The 19,426-nt window shown below is 50.6% G+C and overlaps 1 protein-coding gene across 6 annotated transcripts in view; it reads right to left on the bottom strand.

Annotated features, from left to right (window-relative positions):
- Positions 1-19,426, bottom strand: part of WT1 (Wilms tumor 1) — a 34,880-nt gene that overhangs the window by 13,064 nt on the left and 2,390 nt on the right. For 3 of the 6 annotated variants that reach the window (XM_027901761.1, XM_027901763.1, XM_027901765.1), the window contains exons 2-4: positions 14,986-15,108; positions 14,663-14,765; positions 8,721-8,798 (exon numbers count right to left, since the gene is read on the bottom strand). In XM_027901761.1, coding sequence (XP_027757562.1) covers positions 8,721-8,782 — 62 coding nt within the window. In that variant the 5' untranslated portion in view covers positions 8,783-8,798; positions 14,663-14,765; positions 14,986-15,108. Of the gene's footprint in view, positions 1-8,720; positions 8,799-14,662; positions 14,766-14,985; positions 15,109-16,450; positions 16,744-19,259; positions 19,402-19,426 lie in introns of those variants that run through there. The other 3 variants (XM_027901759.1, XM_027901760.1, XM_027901762.1) reach the window with 2 other exon arrangements.

Genomic DNA, 19,426 nt, shown 5'->3' with positions numbered 1-19,426 from the left:
AAATTAAATTCAATATTTTTCAGTACTCAGCTCCAGGTGAGAGGTTTCATTTCTTACGTCAGTGATAACAAATGCAGAGTTCACTTTTATGGCCATAATATCCAAGTTCAAATTAAATTCACCAAAGGAAACCTGCTCTGCCTTCAGATGGATCTGTTCCCACTGGCACACAATGCACTTACTCTGTACATACATCTATTAGTATCCACCAAGATAGTTCAGGAAAAAAAAAAAAAAAAGGAAAATAAATTTAAAAAAAAAATTGTCATGATTTGAACTCTGATGTATTGCCACAAAGATTTTAGGTAAGAGGGAAAAATTCACATAGCACCATAACAGTGTCATGTGCACATGTACACATTATTTATCAGTTAAATGTGGGGCTGGCTATTGCAAATATCTTTTGGAATGAGCAAAATGCCTCAAGTTTCACATTAAGTGCAGTGGATTTTTGTCAGCACCTCATGACTCAGATATTACCAGATACTACCAAGAAAGTGATGACATTTATAAGAATAGCAGTCATGTACTCATAAACAGAGATTACAAATCAGTGTCTAAACTATTTATCCCACAAATCAGCTTGCAGGATGCACTACAAATTAACCCTTTATTTAAAAAAAAAAATAAAAATCAGCCTGTCCCTACTAAGTATAAATTTTCAAGATTCCCCATGCAACACATTGATTTTAAAAATCTGCAACTTTTGCTGCGTTTTGTGCGTGTCACAGCCATACGTTTTGTCTAATTATGTTCTTCAAAATCCTGTGTTCTCCTGTCCAGAACGTTGGGACATCGCTGTGTTTCCTGTTTGCAGCCTTCTTAATGTCCAAATTCTGTGAATGCGTTCAGGTTTTTCATTTCTGAATGAGTATGTTACATTAATGTGTACGTTATCACATGCAGAAATATAGATTGGCAGTGGTAAGTGTACATGTCTTACACAGCACCAGAAATTGGAAAGTGCAGAACAAAGCCCAAGGGCACCCATCTAGGGACGAAGATGGATATGTAGGATGTTATCCCAGTCTGTGCCAAATGCTTGCAATAGCAATTTGAAGGGGTCCCTGAGGCCCAGACTCTCATTTCACTGGTTCCTTCCTTTCTCTTCACTCAAAGTTCACGTGCAGAGTAGAATTACAAGGAATTTTTTAAACCTCTTAAGTGATTTGCAGAACAGGCAGTGGAACTGGAACATGGGACACGTCTAAAGGGTCTGTGAGCCCTGGTAAAGAGGAAAGGAGCAGCAAATCCTGGCTCCACCTGACTGTTCAAAGCAAAGCCTACACCTTTTGGGAGGCTATGCTCTGTTTATCTCAATTTTAAGCAGTAAACAGGTAACCATAATGAAAGAAGTTATAGAGGGGTGGCAAGAGAGCATCTCTGATCTGTAGCAATGTCTGTAATAATAGAGAAAGAAGATGCCATTATCTGATTTAAACGGATTAAACTCTTCTGTAGATATGCACCATGTCCAAATAAATAGGATCTCCTCTCTCCCTAGGGCCTTTTGCACCCCAATACAAGTCACAAATTACCATTTGCTGTCACCATTTGATCAGTTCAGGTTCCCCACACCAGCATCAATTTGTCCTCTCTATTTAAAGGCAGCCAGTCTGTACATTTTAAAAAGAAAAAGGGGAGGAGGAAGGGTGTTGAAAACACCCACCCTATGGTGATACACATGTTGATCAAAAATTACACAGTGCATTTTAAAACAGAAATGAAAGGAGAACCAGCATCAATAAGGATGCAGCAGAAGCTATTGCTGACCTATTGCAATCAAGGGTAAATATGAACTGCAGCGTTGGTCACCCTGAGTAACCATGAAACCTCCCATTCACACCTGTCCTAACAACCTTAAACACCACAATAAACAACAGACACAAAGTCAGATAAGAAAAATTCCCAGGACAGAAACTTTAGAGGAAGGAGCAGGAATATGCAGTAAAAGCTCACACCATAAAACACAGCCCCACTTTCCCTCCAAATTCTCATGGTTTTCATCTTTCAGTGATAACCTTCCTTGTAAAGAGCAGTCAGTTCTGAAATAATTCCTCCCAGGAATAAGAAACAGAACAACGACCCTGCCTGTGCCCTAAGGAATGGCTCTATGAATGAGAGGTATCCTCCAGATGATCTCTATCTCAATTTTTATTGCACAGACAGGTGGCCTTCTTGAACATTCAGCCTCTTACACATTTCCTCACGTTATTCCTAGTTATACTTCACTAAAACTGTCCATACAACTGCAAAGCTGTGAAGATTAAAACCTGTTTTCTGAGCCTCTAGACTCATAATATACAAAGTCCTTAACCAGCTCCCTAGGAAAGACACTTTAATAATCAAAAGCCCTAATTCCCACTTAATATTGGGCACATTTCCATCAGCTTTGGCTGGTACTCAGCGTGGCCATATGGCTGATGACAGCAAAATGGATCACGAGAGATTTCTTGGTTAAAATACTATTTATTCATTATGAAGCACTATGGAATAACCTGACCTTGGGGGAGATAGAAATTAACAGGTGGCTATTCCTTCCAGTCAGTGGGAAACTGGAACACTGGAGGAGGATTTTTCCACAAACCATCCCTACAACGCTGCTCCCTCGAACTTCAGCCTTCACTCTGCATCGATTGCAAACTCCTTGTGAAAGGCAATTCTTTCTCTCCCAGATTCTTCACTCTGTGCATCCATGACATATGCCACAAAACGTGCACCACAGTTGGCACAGTTGGCTTGTTTCATGTGGCTGGAATTTATATGCCATAATAAAAGCAGTGGTAGAAGAGCCGATATAAATCTGAATACATTATTAAACTCAAACAGCCGCTTTATTGCACACGAGAGATAATGAGCAGACGCAGCGCCACAAACGTGAGCAATACAAGTAACTGGTGGATTCATATCTTCAGTACATTAACTAGATGGAAATCTCCAGAGGGCAGGACATTTCTAAACTGTCATCTTTTCTGGTCTGGCACTCTGTGTTTAACCAGGCAAAGAGACAACGCCTGAAATGCTCGGGGCACCAAATCCATACATATAACAATGAAAAATCATCCTGATAGACTCCCAGGACCAGATGACAGCCTAGATCTCCACCAAAGCACATGTTCTCTCTCAGCAGGACGGGCTGCTCAGACAACACCACAGCAGCCTGGAGAGCTGCCAGTGGAGCCACTCGCTGCCCCGCTGCAAGTGCACTCAGAGAGCACAGCCAAGGCTCCTGCACTGAGCCTCACCCTGCTCCGAGGGCTCAGCAGCTCCCAGCAGAAACCAGCTAAAGCCAGGGGGGTGATCAGGGAGCAATTGAAAAAAAAAAAAAAAAAAAATATTCCCAGTAAGGCCTCACAGTCCAGTTCTGCCTTTACTTGTAAATACACAACTCCCTTTGACTTCAATACAAAGGCAGAAGTGGACTATAAATATTTCGAGTTCGGGTTAGTTGGTGAAAAAAGGACTGGGTATATTTTATCCTCTGGATCTGGACAGCCAGAAACAGACCTGGAAACAGAGCCATAAAATGTAATTCTGGATAGCTGGGAAACAAAGGCTGAGACTTGCACAACACGGAATGCTAAGGAAAGGCTCTGAGCTGTAGAGTATTTAAAGGGCTTGCATTTACCATTAGCCCAGCAAATCCTTAACACTCGGAGAGTAGCTCTTTTAAAATGATTAATCTCAAAGCCGTACAGATTGTACAAAGATTAATAAAAATGAAGGTTTTACAGATGAGAATGTGTGACGAAAAACAGAGCAGCTTTAGAGAGTTGTATCAATCTAAGTGGTTATAAAAAAAAAACCTCATAAAAGATGACATTCTAATCTGAATATTTTAAAAAATAATCAAGCTGCAATTTCTCTCTCACACCATTTTTACTTTGTTAGACTGAAATTGCCTGTCTAATGTATAAAGCAGTTACAACTTAATCTGAAGAATTAAGCTTTTTATTATTATTTCATAAACCAAAAAAGGGAAGCTTTAGGGCACACTGAGGAGAGTTAGAAAATTTCAGATGAAATGTGAATACACATTGATTCATGGGATTCAGACTTGGACGAATAAAAAAAAGCTAGAAAGCAAGATTACATAAAACAGGCACCACATTAAGCCTCAATTTAATTGTGTTTCAATGCAGGAACAGGAATTTTAGGGTTTAGAAACAGAGCCAAAAATGAGGCAAAGTGAGGGTGTGGGCTAGTCCCGTTGATAACAGAACATAAAGGAAGAGAAGTAGAGTTAATTCCCTCTGCTAAAATATTTACCATCCTAGCACCCTGGGAAAAATACATATGGAGACAGCAAAAAGATTCTGATTAGTTATATAGAAGAGCCTGTTTCTGCCTGGTTTTTGTCTAATACTATTACAGAGGGTGGAGCTGCATTTTTATCTGTACTTTCCAAGGCAAAGGAATATTAAAAAACATGATTTCACAGATTAGAGCCCTTCTGCCATCTTCAGTGAGAGGACCAGCTGGCTGATGAAAGGAAGGCTCTGGATTTTCAGGGGACCTTCGTATTTCTGATTTCAATAGTCTTTCTTTGGTTTGGGTATTTTTACCACTGACCTGAGTGGAATCAGGATTTCACCCAACAATTCCCTTCAAAATGAGACCCTCAGCTATCAGTGGGAAAGGATCAATTCAGTATTAGAGACAGTAGGTTATTGGCCATTTCCAGTTCATCTTGACTGCAAAACTGAACCCAAGTAGGAAGTTTTGCACCTCAAAATGTTACTAATAACACCACCAAAGCTAAACAGAAAAACCTTTGCAATTCACTCCTAAACAAAACAAGTTTTCACTGCCTTGTTTTAGATGCAGTTTTAAAAGTGTTCTACAGAGATCATACCTAATACGCCTTCCAGTGAGCATGAGAAAACAGAAGTAAATAGCAATTTCCACGGAACATGATGAATACTTAACACCCAGCCAAAACCAAAAGGGGAAACCCAACATTTTGTCTGGTTATACACTCGGTTTCAGATGACTGTGGGAAATATGGATCAAAGCTTTTTGCTCAAGCAGTTGAGGAGACAATTTTGTCAAGTATTGCTGTTGGGAATGTAGCTACACTTCTTGTCTACCATGCCATATAATTTCCTGCTAGTTATCAGTTATTTTCATGTCACTTTTATAACTCGTTGAAATATCAAGGGGGGGTTTATAGTCATGAGGTCCACCCTTACAGCTCCTATGCAAGGAAGCAGTGTTTTTCATATTGTATTAAACAAACAAAAACAAACAAACAAACAAACAAAAACTATAAAAATATTAAGGGCAGAAACAAGTTGAAAATGTGGGACATGCATTTTGAGATGTTTGGGACCGGAGTTCTCAGGGTAATAAGCAAAGGACCCACTGACTTTCCTGCAACAGTACAAATCTAATCTCAGCTGCTCCAAACAAAATACCGCAAAATTAGGAACAAATCATCAGCAAACAGTCTGAGGAGATAAAATCCAGTTTTCCAGGGGTGTTTATTGCCTTAGCAATGAAGCTTTCCCTTCAGGTTCTTGAAGCTGCCAGCTCGCACACAACAAGCCCACCCTCCCTCTTGTCTACCCGAAGTTCAGGAGGTGACAGAGAGGTCCCTGGACAAACAAGCAACACAATCAACACATTAGTTCACAAGGCACTGTTCTTCCCTCACATGAGTTATAAGAGCGACCTGAGCTCAATCAGAGCTCCATTGGGTTGGCATTCAGAACCTAAATGAAAATCTAAAACGCAGATTCAGGTCACTTGGACTCTTTAGCAGAAGTAGTGGGTTGTCTTCTTCCCCAGGGACAGCTCCTTGCAGAGAGAAGCTCATCTTGGGCCATCAGGCATCCCTTTGGTTTGCCAGCAAGTAGAAACATCTAAAACTCATGGCTGCAGCCTTTTCCATGTGCTTGCCCATTTACACCTCTTTCCCCTTCCCCTGCCAGTCTTGTCACGTTGCTCTACTCTGCCAGAAGACAACATCTCACTTCACCTCAGATGTATCTCTTCTCCACTTAGCAATGGCTGGTCAGGGACTCTATTCCATGCCTTTTACTCCCACCTCTGCTTGCCTTAGGCCACGCCTTCCACAGATTCCTAAGGCTCACAGCTACCGAAAGCACTCAAAGACCAAGCTCCACTGAGACAAAGGAACTTCTTGCTGTCTGTTCCAATATCCAATATTAAAATAAATTTCCATGGAGGAAAAACCATTTGGGAAAAGCAGACTTCTATAGCCTTAAAGACATAAGCTGAAGAAGGCTCTGAGCAGATAAAATCATTCAGTAGTTTAGGTGCCAGGCTCTTGCTTCTGACAACACACAAAGAGGGCTGTTCCTAAGCTTGCAACTCAACAAGAATGATTTTCACAACGATCCAAAAGGACACAGTTGTGGACACCTGGCAGTACTTCTCTCCCAATTTCAAACTTTCGATCTGGGGTGAGGAGATTCTGGAGCTCATCACTTAAATATTGGCAAGAATGTAAAGATCTAAACCCAGAATGCTCTCAGATAAACTGCTGGGTAAATTCAGCATAGAAACTGCTAACTAAGGTACCTGAAATGCAGCAGGCAACAGCTTCATTTCACTGCGTTAAACTTGTGCTGAACATGAACCCAGAAACCAAGCTACTGACCTGGGCTGCTGTCAAGTATAAAGTGTATGACCCGTAAGTTTTATATCATTGCAGAGTTCTCTAACTGTTTGCAGAACTTACTGGCAGTGTGTTCTTCCTTCTTATAATGTGCAAAAGCCTTACTGAAGCCAGGAAGAGCTGCTGGGGAGAACTGAAGGCGAGGAGCTAAACAGGGACTGTCATCGTTGGACAGAATCTAGAAGCTCTATATTTCAACGGAAAGATTGATTCCAAAATTCTTAAATTACAACTACAAGATTGAGAAAAGCATCTGAAATACTAAACGCCTGGGAATCACTTATGAACAGTTCATATATTTTAAAGATGTAAATCTGGGGAAGAATACCTTATGTTCATGGCAACTGAGATTGGAGGTACTGTGTATTGTAACTCTCAGCCAGAAAAGACAGATAACTATTTTGGCTCGTATTACCAGTGATGAGGCTATGTCTAGCACTGATTTTCCACAGATTCTACAATCTTGGCCTATACCAAAACTTTCAGCTTTGTTTTACCATAGATCATTCATCTTGATTTTTTTTCCCCCCCCTTTTCATGCATCCTAGGTCACATACTTTACACTGCTAACAGTCTGACTCCTGGACAAGTAAGAAGCCATTTATTTTGTTCAGTACTCCTTTAATATTTCTATTGTGACTTTTTTTTTTTCACTGAGTTCCCCAAAGAATAACCTCTTCCTTGCTTTAATAACTTGGACCTCGGTCAAGGTTGATGTGTTTCTCCATTTTGCAGGATATTTTCTTCAGAAGAGACAAAACAGTGTCTAATACTGAAATGACTGATCTTTAAAGGGTACAGTTTAAAGAGGAAATCAAAAACACTTATGGGGGGAAAAAAAAAGTAGGAAATAACCTTTAAAAGAGGGGATCAGCAGCAAAGACAGTGAACTGTACACAACTGTAGGATTTTGGGATCTTCTCTAACCATAAGAGAGCTCCTTGACAGACATCTCCAGGCTCAATTCTCTCCTTCCCTTCAACACAGATAGTTTACTATGTTACTATCTTCTCCCTGTAACCTTCAAAGCACCGTTTGTGAATGAGCTAGAAGCAGATCCGTAACATTTTTTTCCTTCATCACACGACAGCACCGTACACAAAGCCCACCTTGAACTAGAATGTTCACATTTATGGTCGAGCGCATGAAAGCTCAAATCTACGCAAGGTTTTCCTTGGCCTCTCTCGTTGTTCACTTGGGGCACCACAAGCTCAGGCGCCGAGAACATCCCAAAGGTGGCGATACCTGCCTTCGGTGTGTGGGGGAGTTTTCACAGCCAATTATCTACTCAGAGCAGTGAATTCTACACTCTGTGGCTCTCTCTTGGCTAGGATGGAAAGGTGGCTCTTTCACCCAGGGTGGCCATCGCAGACCAAACGATGGCGAGGACGCGGTTGTGCCTCAGCCTCGCGTGGTCTCGGTCCCGCCCCACGCATGGAGGATCCCTGATCCCGGCAGGGCTGATGGAGGCACCGCAGCCTGACCCCCTCGCCCATGGGCCGCCACCCCGGCGGGGCCCCGCGGCGCCTCGGAGCCTTCCTGCCCGCCCAGCCGCAGGAAGCCCCGCGGGGGAGGCGGGCCGGAGCCTCTTCCCGGCAGGTGGGAGGGCGACAATGGCCGGGAGGAAGGAAGCCGGGAGGCGGCCGGGCCGGGACACAGGACGCAGGGCCCGGCGAAGGCAGGGAAAGGGAAGAGGGATGGTAGGAAGGGGGCGACAGCTCAAGGAGGAGAGCGCGAAGGGGCCGCGGCTGCTCCTCTGGGACGGGTCCAGGGAGCGGGAACGGGCACAGCCCATCCCTGCCCGGGCACCCCAGCCCGGCCCCGGCGGGACGGGGAGGCTGCGGCGCTTCGCCTGGGAAACACCCGGGGCTGGGCTAGCATGGGAGCGGCAACCCCAGCCCTCAGCCCAGCCCATTGCAGGGATTACCAAAATCCCGGCAAATGAGCCACTCTCAGGGCCGGACGGTATTCTTTTCGTGCAAGTGATAGGATTCAAGTCGTAAAATACAAAATAAAGTTAGCTCAATAACACAGCTACGCCAGACCAACAGGTTAGAAGAGAACAAAAGCTCCTTACCCCTTCAGTGTGGATCCCAAGTTCATTTGATTCCATGTCATGCATTCAAGCTGCGAGGTCATTTGGTACAAATTGTCGCTGTTGTGAAAACATGTAGAATTAGAACCAAAGTTACAGATATGAAATAAAAAACAATACATCGAGATATCAACAATTTCTTTGTTATTAGTTTTAAATATAATTATCTAACAGTAGAAAGTGAATTTATTTTATATAATCCCTTTATCTAGGTATTAGGAATTTAAAAAAAATAAAATAAAAGGCAATAAAAGAAAATAAAGGCTGTGGATCGAAAAGTCCCTTTGAATCTGCAAGCCTGACGATTTTTAAACAGCTGGAAATAGAGACATAACATTTTTTCCTTACAGAAGAATAATTTCCGATATTGACACATTGAAATGAGTGAAACGAATGTAGGCAGCCGGGCGGACTAACGCAGCGGATTATTTGTTTTAAAAAGGCAAATCTGTTAACTGTTTTAACCAGGAGTGCGAGGGACCACGTGGGTAATGGAGCGAAACAGCTATCGTGACTCATGATGGATGTTACTACATAGAGGGGCTTGACAAGAGGGAGAAAAATGGAGTGGCTGAGCGATAAACGAAGCTCGCCGCTGGAACAGGCTCCTTCCCCGCCGGTACACACCGAAGGCAGCCCGGCGGCAGCAGGAGGAGCAGCCCCAGCCCGCGGCTTCCCCGCCACCGGAGCGGCCAACGCGGGCAGCGCGGCCGCGGAGCCCCGGGAGCGCTGCCCGGCCAGGCAGGTCTCCACCGGGCCGAGGAGATGCCGCTCCTCCCGGGGCAGGTTCCCCCGCTCTGGGCTCTCCCCGCAGCGCAGCTCCCCGGCGAGCGGCGGGGGGGACGAGGCGGGAACCCCCGGCCCTTCAGCCGGGAGATGTGATTGATGCCGGGGAACAGCCGCTCACAATAAACGCAAGTCTCCCCGTTGATTAATCACACCTAAAATCGCTTGACTTAGGCGGTGAATTTATCTCGTTCTGTTGTTAGAAGGGGGTACTTTTTTCTTTTTTTTTTTCTTTTTCTTTTTTTTTTCTTTTTTACTTCGTGGCAGGTAGAAGCGACCTAAAAAAGCCAGATTCCAGTGGGAAGCTTTTGCATATAAAAACAAATTAAGTGACTTCAATCTCGAAGTATGCATAATATCATTTGTCAGTATCACTGGACACTATTATTCATTAGTATGTCTGAAGTGCTATTATGCTACTACAATGTCCTGCATATCAGCTCAGGAATTGTTAAACTCTCCTGCAGTTTCCCCATTTGCAATAGCAGTCCGTGCTGGTCTGTGCCAACTACGTTTTGCAATTCCACGAATTCTTCCTGTAATGCTGCTGTAATTAATTCCTCCAGGACCCTGATTTTTATTAGAAGTGCCCGCCCGATGCATTTACAGCAGGAGATTTCCCTTTAACTTTCTTTCGCTTGACAGTTCATTTATAAGAGCCTCCCCCACAATATCCACTTTTTTTTTTCCCCCCCTCCTTTGCTTTTTCAATAAAGCAATACACTTATTCATCTTGTCACAGCTCGCAGCCACTGTATTCCATGCCGCCTTCGGGTGACAGTGTCCAAAACAAACCAGCGCAGTGCCCATGGCCAGGGGACACCGCAGCCCCCCCGGCCAAACCCCCTCCCGACCCCCCCGCGGTACGGCCGCGCTTCGCTCCTGGCTGTGCAGAGCCCGACCTGCCTTCAGCCTCCGAGGGGAGCCCGGAGCGGCTCCCGGGAAAGCTGGGCGTCGTGGGAAGCACTGGGAGATACAGGGCGAGCAGAACTCCGCTCCTTCGGCTAAACCCCGCTCTACCGCAACCGGAGCGACCGGAACGGGGCGGCCCCGGTTCCTCGCACCGCTTGTAGCTCCCAGTGCGGCAGGAGCCGGGGGATGGGTGCGGGGGGAGCAGGTGCTCGGGTCGGACCCCACGCCAGCCCGGCCCGGCGTTTCAGCTGCTCGGCTGGAACAGAAAGAGAAGTTTAACTCGAGGCCCCGAGAGCGGATTCCCGCGGGATGCGCTGCCGACTGCCGGGTGGGGAATACCCCGGGACAGGGATGCCCGCGGAAGAGCACCCGCACTCCCCTAACACAGGCTGCAGAGGCGGTCTGTGCCATCTCTGCTGCTGGCGGTGGTTAAGGGGAGAAACCCTTTTTCCGTGCTGAGCCACGGCCCGGCGAGGTTTCCATCCCGAACAAACCGGAGCTGCCCAAGCTTTGGCTAAGTCGTGGGAATCGGCCCTGGGGGGGAGGCAGGTGGGCACTGCCGGGCTCCGTGCCCCTTAAACCCGGAGGCAGGAACGGCCGGGGGCCACCGACTCGGATTGAACACCTGGCATCTGACATGACAGAGAACAGGGTGTCCCTAACGCCATTTACGCCTCGCCATGGCCTATTATTGACACTACCCTGAAATGATCTCATGGAATTAACAGCTCCGCTCAAAATCTCGGTGCTGGATGAGGTTTGAGTGATGAGGAGGAAAGCAGGGTCTCCAGGGATATGCCTGCGCTGATTCCAATCTGAATCCTTGGCCCTTCTAACGGCCACAAAGAAGACACTAAAAATAACTTATTTTCATTACAGAGATGCTTTTAAAGAGAAACGAGAGGAAGGGGGGGAACATTTCTACAACGGGGATTAATGTAAGTTGGAGTGGAATAAAAGGAAGTCAACGCTGAGCAAAAAGGGAACTTAAAAGGAAACCAGTAGTAGATCATATAGAGTTTGTTTTGGCCTGCACTGCAGTATTACCGAGTTCTTGACCTCTGCACAGAAACAGCTATAATCTGAACCGAGACTCCTCCACTTTTAGAGTCTTTGCAAGTGTGACTCACAGTAAATTTTCAACATCGAGCATGTTTACTACATTAAACAGCGCGAGGTAGAAAAGTTCACATCACCATCTTAATGGACCCACAGACGCACACTTGCGATCTGCGTGGTTTTGTCATCCGTGTCCAGCTACCAACCACAGGCGCAGGGCTCCCTGGCAGCACAGCGGGCCGCGCTGTAAACAGAGAGCAGAGAGCCGAGGCGAGATATTTCAGAGATAGTTTTGCTTCCAGTATAAGAACTACAATCTTTTAACCATTTCCTTCAAGCTGCCGCCTTCCCCACTGCTCTGCCTCGCTCCGGGAGGGATGGCGAGCTCTCTCCCCGAGTGCCCCCGCACTGTAGACGGGCATCAGCCGGGCCGGGAGCTCTGCTGGCGGAGGGACCCTCCTGCCCACGCCCACCCGCGATCCTGCGCGGCTCCCGCGGGGAGCAGGGAAGCCGAGAGCGGTCCCTTGCAGCCAGCGGAGGAGATGGCGAGCAGCAGGGAGAGAGCATCGGATGGAGGTGGCTCCCTGTACACCTCCTCGCGGTGCTCTCTCACTTCAACTCTGCCCGCCGGAGCATCACCCCTCGGGTCGTTTTCGACACGACGAGGGTGACGGAGAGGTGGCCCTGACAGGACTGTGCGAGGAGGAGCAGACCCGAAGCCTCACCTGGGGGTGGGCGAGGGACCACAAACCTCCTCCAGAGAGGAGGCGGCGCAGGGCGAACACCGGCCGGCGCATCCCGCGGGAGAGGGAGGCGACACCTCCCGCCCCCGACCCCGTCTCCTCCGCCACATCACCCCCCTCTCCACAGCTAAAAGCGAACGGTAGCGCCTGCCGTCCCCAGCCAGCCCGAGGAAGGAAGGACGGACCTCCCCCCGACTCCGGGGGTGAGCATCCATCACGGCTGGCCCCGGCGCTCAGAATGCGGCGACCGAGCAATCACTTGTCAAAGCAGGGGTGTCAAACTGAACTGCGAAAAGAAACCTTCGCAAAAGAGGTGCGGAACAAATACGGTCTTGAAAAAACAAAACAAAACAAAACAACAATACAACCAAACGACAATAATTTCGCCAAATCAATATAAATATGGATAAGGACAGAGCAACCTTTTTCAGGGCTTTGGGGATGTGGCAAATGAGTCCCCTCCCTTTCTGCACTGCAACTACTCATCCACAGGAAGAACACGTGTGTTAGGAAGACCGTTTTTTTTTTTTCCTAGGCGTTTTTGAATATGTTTTTTAGGGGGGCACTTATTAATCTCCTTTATTAAGGGGAGGCCGCACCGAGCTCGCCCACCTGTGCGGGCCTCAGTGCGGGAGCTCGATAGGGCTGCCCTCGACTTACAAGTTCTGCCTGACTTACACCCCACACATCAGTATTGGCTCCTGTGAGCTTTAAGGGCTTAAATTCTTATCATCTCAGAGCAAACCGTAAACCTTCCAGGGAGCAGGGCAGGATCAAGCCTGAGGTCGGGAGGAAATCTGACCTCAGGTGCGGGTCCCCAAGCGCCGGGTGGGAGGTGGCCGCGTTAAAGCGGTGACACCGCTGTGCTCACCCCCTGCCCGACGTCTCCTCGCTGGAGGCACATGGGGGAGAGAGCTCTCGACACTGTCAGCGGTCTCCTACGGGAATCACACCTCCCAGGTGTTGCAGCTTCCAGGAGCGGGGCGATGGAGAGCCCCGGGGTCCGGTGGGACTGGGGAGAACTGGGTCTGCCCGTGGCAGCTCGGAACTGCCGTCTCCGAGCCTCCCTGCAAACCATATTTATAGATTTCCCTGCGCGGCGAGCAATCTCTGTCACTTCAGCGCAGGAGTTCGCCCCGCCAATTATTCTGCAAGCTAATCTCTCTGGATAGGCTTCTTTCCTTCCTTCATTACCTCATTCCCTCCTTCCCTTGACGTCAACTCACGTTCATTAGCGAAGGGGCTTCTGGAAGTGACAGAATTTTGTTGTCTCACGTCCAGTGTTGATTAATCAGAGATGATATAACCGGCCTACAAGAGAAGCCGCTCGCAGCTTCCTTCTCAGAGGCACATTGTTTTGTGTGCGAGAGTTACTTAGCAACTTCAAGATACGGGACTGGCTCCAAGTTCACAAAAAGTTGAAGAATAAATTTTGGGAAACTTCTTTTACTCACTAAACACGTTGTAAAACTCCAACGCCCAGCCCCCATGTCAGACCGAAAAAAAAAAAAAAAAACCCAAACCAAAACGGGAAGCCGCGCTTGCCACGGGCCCATCTGTTGGCAAAGAGATTTTGTTGCTTGCAGCAAAGCTCCAGATGCACCTTTCTCCCAGCAAGGAAATCCGATAGGTTTATTGCCCCGATTTCAATAAATAACCTCCCTGCAGGCCAGTTCCCATCACTTCTGGGAGCCATCGGAAGGGCTCTTGGCCGCTAGACGAAGCCCTCGGACGGAGCCGAGTTTTAATCCCGTGTACCACGCTCTGCCCATCACCGCTGCTCACCAGCCAGTGCTCCCTCACCTTCCCGGCCTCGGGGAAGAGCTCCAGGGCTGCGGGAAGAAGGCGCAGGGCCCAGGCCGGCAGCGGGGCCCTGCACCCCGGGGCTCAGCTGGGCTGTCCCGGCTAAATCCCAAACCTATCGCGCCGGGGGGTACGGGGCAGGCGTGCTCCAAGGAGAACGGGCAGCCTGGCTCCCTTCTCCCAGAGGTGACCGGCACCTGCCACCAGAGAGCGGCTCCCCCGGGATGCTCTGCCAGCGCCGCCGTACCCCGTGAACTCCGGCCCGGGAGGGCGAGAATTGACCGGGAAATCTCCGGGACACGTCGGGGCCCGGGGCGGAAGGCGCCGAGTCTTTTTTTCGTTTTGTGGGGTTTGGGGGGTTGTTTTGTTTGGGGTTTAGTCTGTTTGTTTATGGTTTAGCTTGTTTGGTTTGGGGGGGGTGGTGTTTCTTTGTTTGGTACGGTTTGGTTTTTTACGTGCGAATCTTTTTTTTTTTTTTTTCTTTTGAGAAGGGTAAAAATAAATCTGTTTCCTTGCATAAAGGATAAGCTGTTTGAACGGCATGCGGGGGAGAGAGGCCGCGTCCCGGCAACAACCCGCGCGAAAGGAGGGAAGGCAAAGCTCCCCTGCCGGCGAAGGTACCTGTTGTAGGGGGTCCGGAGGAGCAGGGCCTGGCTGCCCGTGCAGCTGTCGGTGGGGGTGTGACAGCCGTACACCGGGGGAGGCACCGAGTACTGCTGGTCCCCTGCGGAGAAAGCGGCACAGAGTCAACCCCCACGGCCACCGCCCGCCCCTCCGCTTGCCCCGCGCTGCCGAGGGGGCTCCAGGGCTCCGTCCTCCAGCATCGGGGCATCTGTGCCAGGCCTGCAGGGCGCTGGGGCAGCGGTGCCACTCCGGAGCCACCCCGGATTGCCAGCCAGGCGGCAAAGCCCTTCGAGGCGGGCTCCCGCGGAGGATGAAATTACCTAGGGAGGGCTGCTGGCTGATGGGGTCCTCGTGTTTGAAGGAGTGGTTCGTAAACTGAGCGGCGGGGTGGGACGGCGTGTGGCCATAGCTGGGGGTCCCGTCAAACGCCACGGTGCTGTAACCTGCCGGAGAGACCACAGCGGGGTTAGCAGGCGCCCCCCGGCCAAGCCCCCCCACTCCGAGCAGGAATCGAGAGAGAGGAGCCCACGCCCGGCCGAGCGCCACGGGCTCCCAAATACTTCGCGATTATCGCACCCGCGGGGCTGCTGCCCACGCCGAGGAACAGGACAGGGCCAGACCGTGCCCCCTTCGTTCGCTCCCCCACCGCCCCTCTCGGCACACGCACATCGCAAGGCTGCGGGCGCTGGAACCCCCCCTCTTCCCCCCTCGGGGAGAGCCGAGCCGGGCTGCCCGCTCCGAGGGGCGGAAAGTCGGAAGTCTCCTTCGTGTTTAAAGAGAACAGATCGGCTTCGGTAATAAAAAAAGGATGTTTTCATTAATTGTTGCTCATATTAAAGAGGAAGATTCCCATCTGCTCAGTGTACTCATCTGGCGTTTCCAATTTAGAAGTTACCCTTTAATCTTGCCTTTTTTTTTTTTCTTTATTTTTTTTTTAAGAGCAGCTTTCTGAGGAGTCTGCAATAAAGAGGCGGAATGTTACATGCAAAAATAAAACTCCTCCTTTCAGTGAAAATTGCTCTCCAAAATAATAAACAGCCTATTTTGTTTCCTACACCGAGCAGATTCAGATGGAAAGAGACCACCTCTGCTGACCCCGGGCCGACACGGAATCGTAAATCAGGTGCTTGGACACCAACTTTCATTAATGACTTGGAGCTGGCTAAACAACTTCAGCTAAAAAAGTAATTACAAAGTAATATTATCTCAGAGGCTTCTCAGCTCATCAGCATTTACCCCGAGAACCAAGCTCCTCTGAGAGTCACTCTTTAAAAAAAAAAAAAAACACAAAAACCAAAACAAAAAAAACAACAAAACAAAACGTCCGACGCGGGCTGGGAAAAGAAACCAAAGGGACTACGAGCGCTCCCTCCCTCGCACTCCTCTCCCTTAACCTGCTTATTCCAGCACGGCCATCCTCCACAGACCCGTCTGGATGGGCCTTGTGGCTGGAGAGGGATTTTGTTAGTCGAGAGGGAACACTCGGGACTGTTTTCAGGCGCTTCTCTCGGTTCTCCTTCGATGCCGGGTGCTCGGCTCAGGGCAGGTCTCTGCTTCACCGCCGCCGGTCGGTGATCACAGCGGGTTTCAGAGAGAATAAAATGCAGAGGCAGCAAAGGCATCTGAATGTTGCCTCTCCATTTTATTCTCTCTGCAGACAGGCTGGATCCAGCGACATCACAGGACTTCATTAACCTGCGCGGCCGAGCAGGAGAAATGAAGGGAGCAACGGGGAGGGGGGGAAAAAAAAAAAAAAAAAAAGCCAAAAGACTTTGAAACCTTCACCTTCGCGATGATTTTAAGTCGGTCCTGAGACTGCAGGGCTAGGATAGGAGTGGGACTGACTTGTTCCCGGCCAAATGTCCCTCACATCCCCCTGACCCCAAGAGCAGAGCTCCTGTCGTGGCGACGCGAGGAGCGTTGACAGGCCGGTACCTTACGGGCTCCCCATCCCACAGCTGTTTCTCGCTCGTTATCTCCTCCCTCAGCCCTCGGGGTGGAGGCTCAGCCTTCAACTCCCTTTTCCCCATTTCCCTGTGCCTCTTTTTTTAACTTTCAGAAAACACTGACACTTTCTACGTTACTTTTGGCCCGCCACAGAGTTTCGGTGACCTTCAAAACTCAGCTCAGAGCAGAACGAGGTTTTGGCCGCATTTTCCGGTGTTGCCTGACCCAAAGCTTCAGGAATGTGATAAGAAAGTTGAGTTCTGAACCGAGATGCCGATAGCGAGGTCTCTTTAATTAGGGCGTTATCAGAACCAGTCCTGATTAAAATGTGCTGAAAATAATTGAAAGTTGTACATCTGTTGGAGAACGGGGCCTGCTGGAGGCATCCAGTTGTTGGAGGAGCCCAGCTGGATGAAAGGCGAACGAGAAGAGGAAAACTGGGCAGAGGTTTCAAAGCCTTAGTTTCCTAACCCCCCCACCCCATCCTAGACTTGGCAGAAATATCATCACAGAGCCAAGGTAGCGTCTTTCCCACGGTTGGAGGAACCGTATAAAAAAAAAAAAAAAAAAAGAGTTCAACCTTGAGGAGAGCCAAAGCAAGAACATTTTATCCATCCACAAAAAGAAGAAAAAAAAAAAAAAAAAGAAAAAAGAGAAGGCAAACACCCTTTGCCGAATTCCTCCTTGCCGAAGGAGGAGCACCCTCTCTGCGTGCCGCTGAAAATAATTGTGGCTAAGCCGCAGTGCTACATGTGCGAGGAGAGAGCCCCGAGCCGAGGGGAACCCCCTCTCTCCGCACCGAGGCACCTTGGCCTGGCAGAGCCCGGCAAGGAACCGGGACACCGTTCCCTGCTCCCCGCCACGGAGCCTTCCCCAGGCTCCTGCAGGGCCTCGATGCCGAGGGCCGTGGAAGTGCGGAGGTGTCAGCCCCTCCGTCCCGGCTCTCCGGGCACGCACAGGTGCGGGGGTGTGCGGGGCTGGCGATGCCTCGGGCCGAGCACCCGTTTCTCCTCGGGGTGGTTAAGCAGGACGGCGAAGGGTCGCAGCTGTTTTGTCCCTCACTAACCCAGGGCTGGATTTACTTCCCTCACCCTTCCGTCGACCTTCTCGTCGCTATTTCAGCCCAGCGATTACAAATACTCTCCGATGTCTAAAATCCTTTTAGATGTCTTCTGGAATCCCCCGACAGAGCCCCTGTCCCCGCAGGCTCTGTGTCGCTCCCCTCCCGTCCCGCAGCTGGAGCCTGGGACCCCACGGGGCAGGGAGCTGCTCCGGGGCCTCGGCGAGGTCGAGTCTCTCCCCGGCCCCAGGGATGCCGCCAAGCCGGGATCGGCTGCAGGGCTCTGCGGTCTCCGGCGTCGGATCCCGGCTCCGAGTGGACCCCGGGGGCAGGGACGGGGGAGTCAAGGGCAGCGGAGCGGAGGCATCGGGACTGCGACCCGGCACTGCCCAGGGGGCCCGTGCACGGCCGCCCTGCCGAACAACCCCTTTCCCTCCACCGCCTTCTCCTCCCTGCAAAAGTCGCCCCAGAGCGCCTCGGCGGCCAGCACCGAGCGCGTCTGCCCGGCCTCGGCCTCTGCTCTGCCCCTTGCCCTGCCGCCAGCGAGCGGGGACAGCCCGAATCGGGGATGGTCGGTCCCAGCCCCTCTCCGTGGGTACGCGGCTGTCCCCGCGGTGCACAGGAAGCCCGAGCTGAGGGCTGCCAAAAGGGGCGAGACCCCGGCGACTCATCCCGCTCCGGCCGAGCCACGCACCCTCTGCCTGTTCCCTGTCCCTCGGGATTCGGGGCCGCCACTGCCCCACTCCCCTCGGTGAGACCCCCTCGGCACCTCGCCCGGGGCCGGGGAGTGCGGGGCAACCCACGACATCCCGCGGCTCCGGGGCCAGCTGAAGGAGAGGGAACGAGACCCGAAAGGTCTGGGGCAAGCTCCCGGCAGGCTGTCCCCTCTTCCCTTCTTCCTCGCGTTTGCACCCCTTTACATATTTATACAACAGCCACTGGAAGAAAAACGATTAGATGCTGATCCCAGTGCCACAGGCAGGTGACCCGTCGCCCGGCCGTTCAGCCCGCGGGAGTTTTCTCAGGGAGGTGCAAACACCGGGGACCGCAGAGAGCTACAGCGCAGCCGGTCCTGGAGATGCTGACAAGAAACGAGGCGCCCCTGTTTGTGCGCTCCGGCAGGGGGGCATTCAGCCCTCCAGAGGTCAATTGGACAAGGGGCTTGAAAACACTAACATGCGGACAGCGCTTTTCGGATTCAGGGGGAGGTTTGAAGGTACACCCCATACACATCCCCACCCCATCACCCCCAAGATATGTAGAGAGAATTGTCTCGAGCCTCCGGCCCCACCTCCATTCCAGGACTTGCGCTGTCTCCGGCCCGAACAAACCTTTGCGAAGGCGAGAGGCTGCTCCAACCCGGGCAGGGGGCCTGGGGGCTCCAGCCGCCTGGCAGAGCCATCCGCTGCCCCACAGGAGGGGCGGGAGGGAGCAAATCGGGGCTCCTAAAACTCCCTGGAGCGACGTGGCTGCCGCATAGGGAGGGAAGGGAGGCAGGGGGAGGCTGGCTCGCCTAACCCCGCTCGGCTACAGCGGAGACTGGGCTTGGTGTTTACATCGTTCGTGGCCCGGCAGCGCGGCCCTTACCCTGGTTGCGGATCGCTTGCTGGCTCTCCAAGCAGTTGGGCAGGTAGGGCCCGTTGGGGAACATCCGAGCCTGGCCCGAGGGCGGCTGGCTGGGCGGCGGGGCGCCGAAGGGCCCGTAGCGGCAGGCGCCGGCCGTGCCCGTGAACTGGCCGGAGAAGTGGACGGTG

The sequence above is a fragment of the Empidonax traillii genome, unplaced genomic scaffold, assembly GCF_003031625.1.
Source record: "Empidonax traillii isolate 1590-97213 ecotype Southwest subspecies unplaced genomic scaffold, ASM303162v1 scaffold811:size284403, whole genome shotgun sequence".
Lineage (NCBI taxonomy): Eukaryota > Metazoa > Chordata > Aves > Passeriformes > Tyrannidae > Empidonax > Empidonax traillii.
Note: the sequence above shows the minus strand (reverse complement) of the source record. Positions and strands in the feature narration are given on the sequence as shown.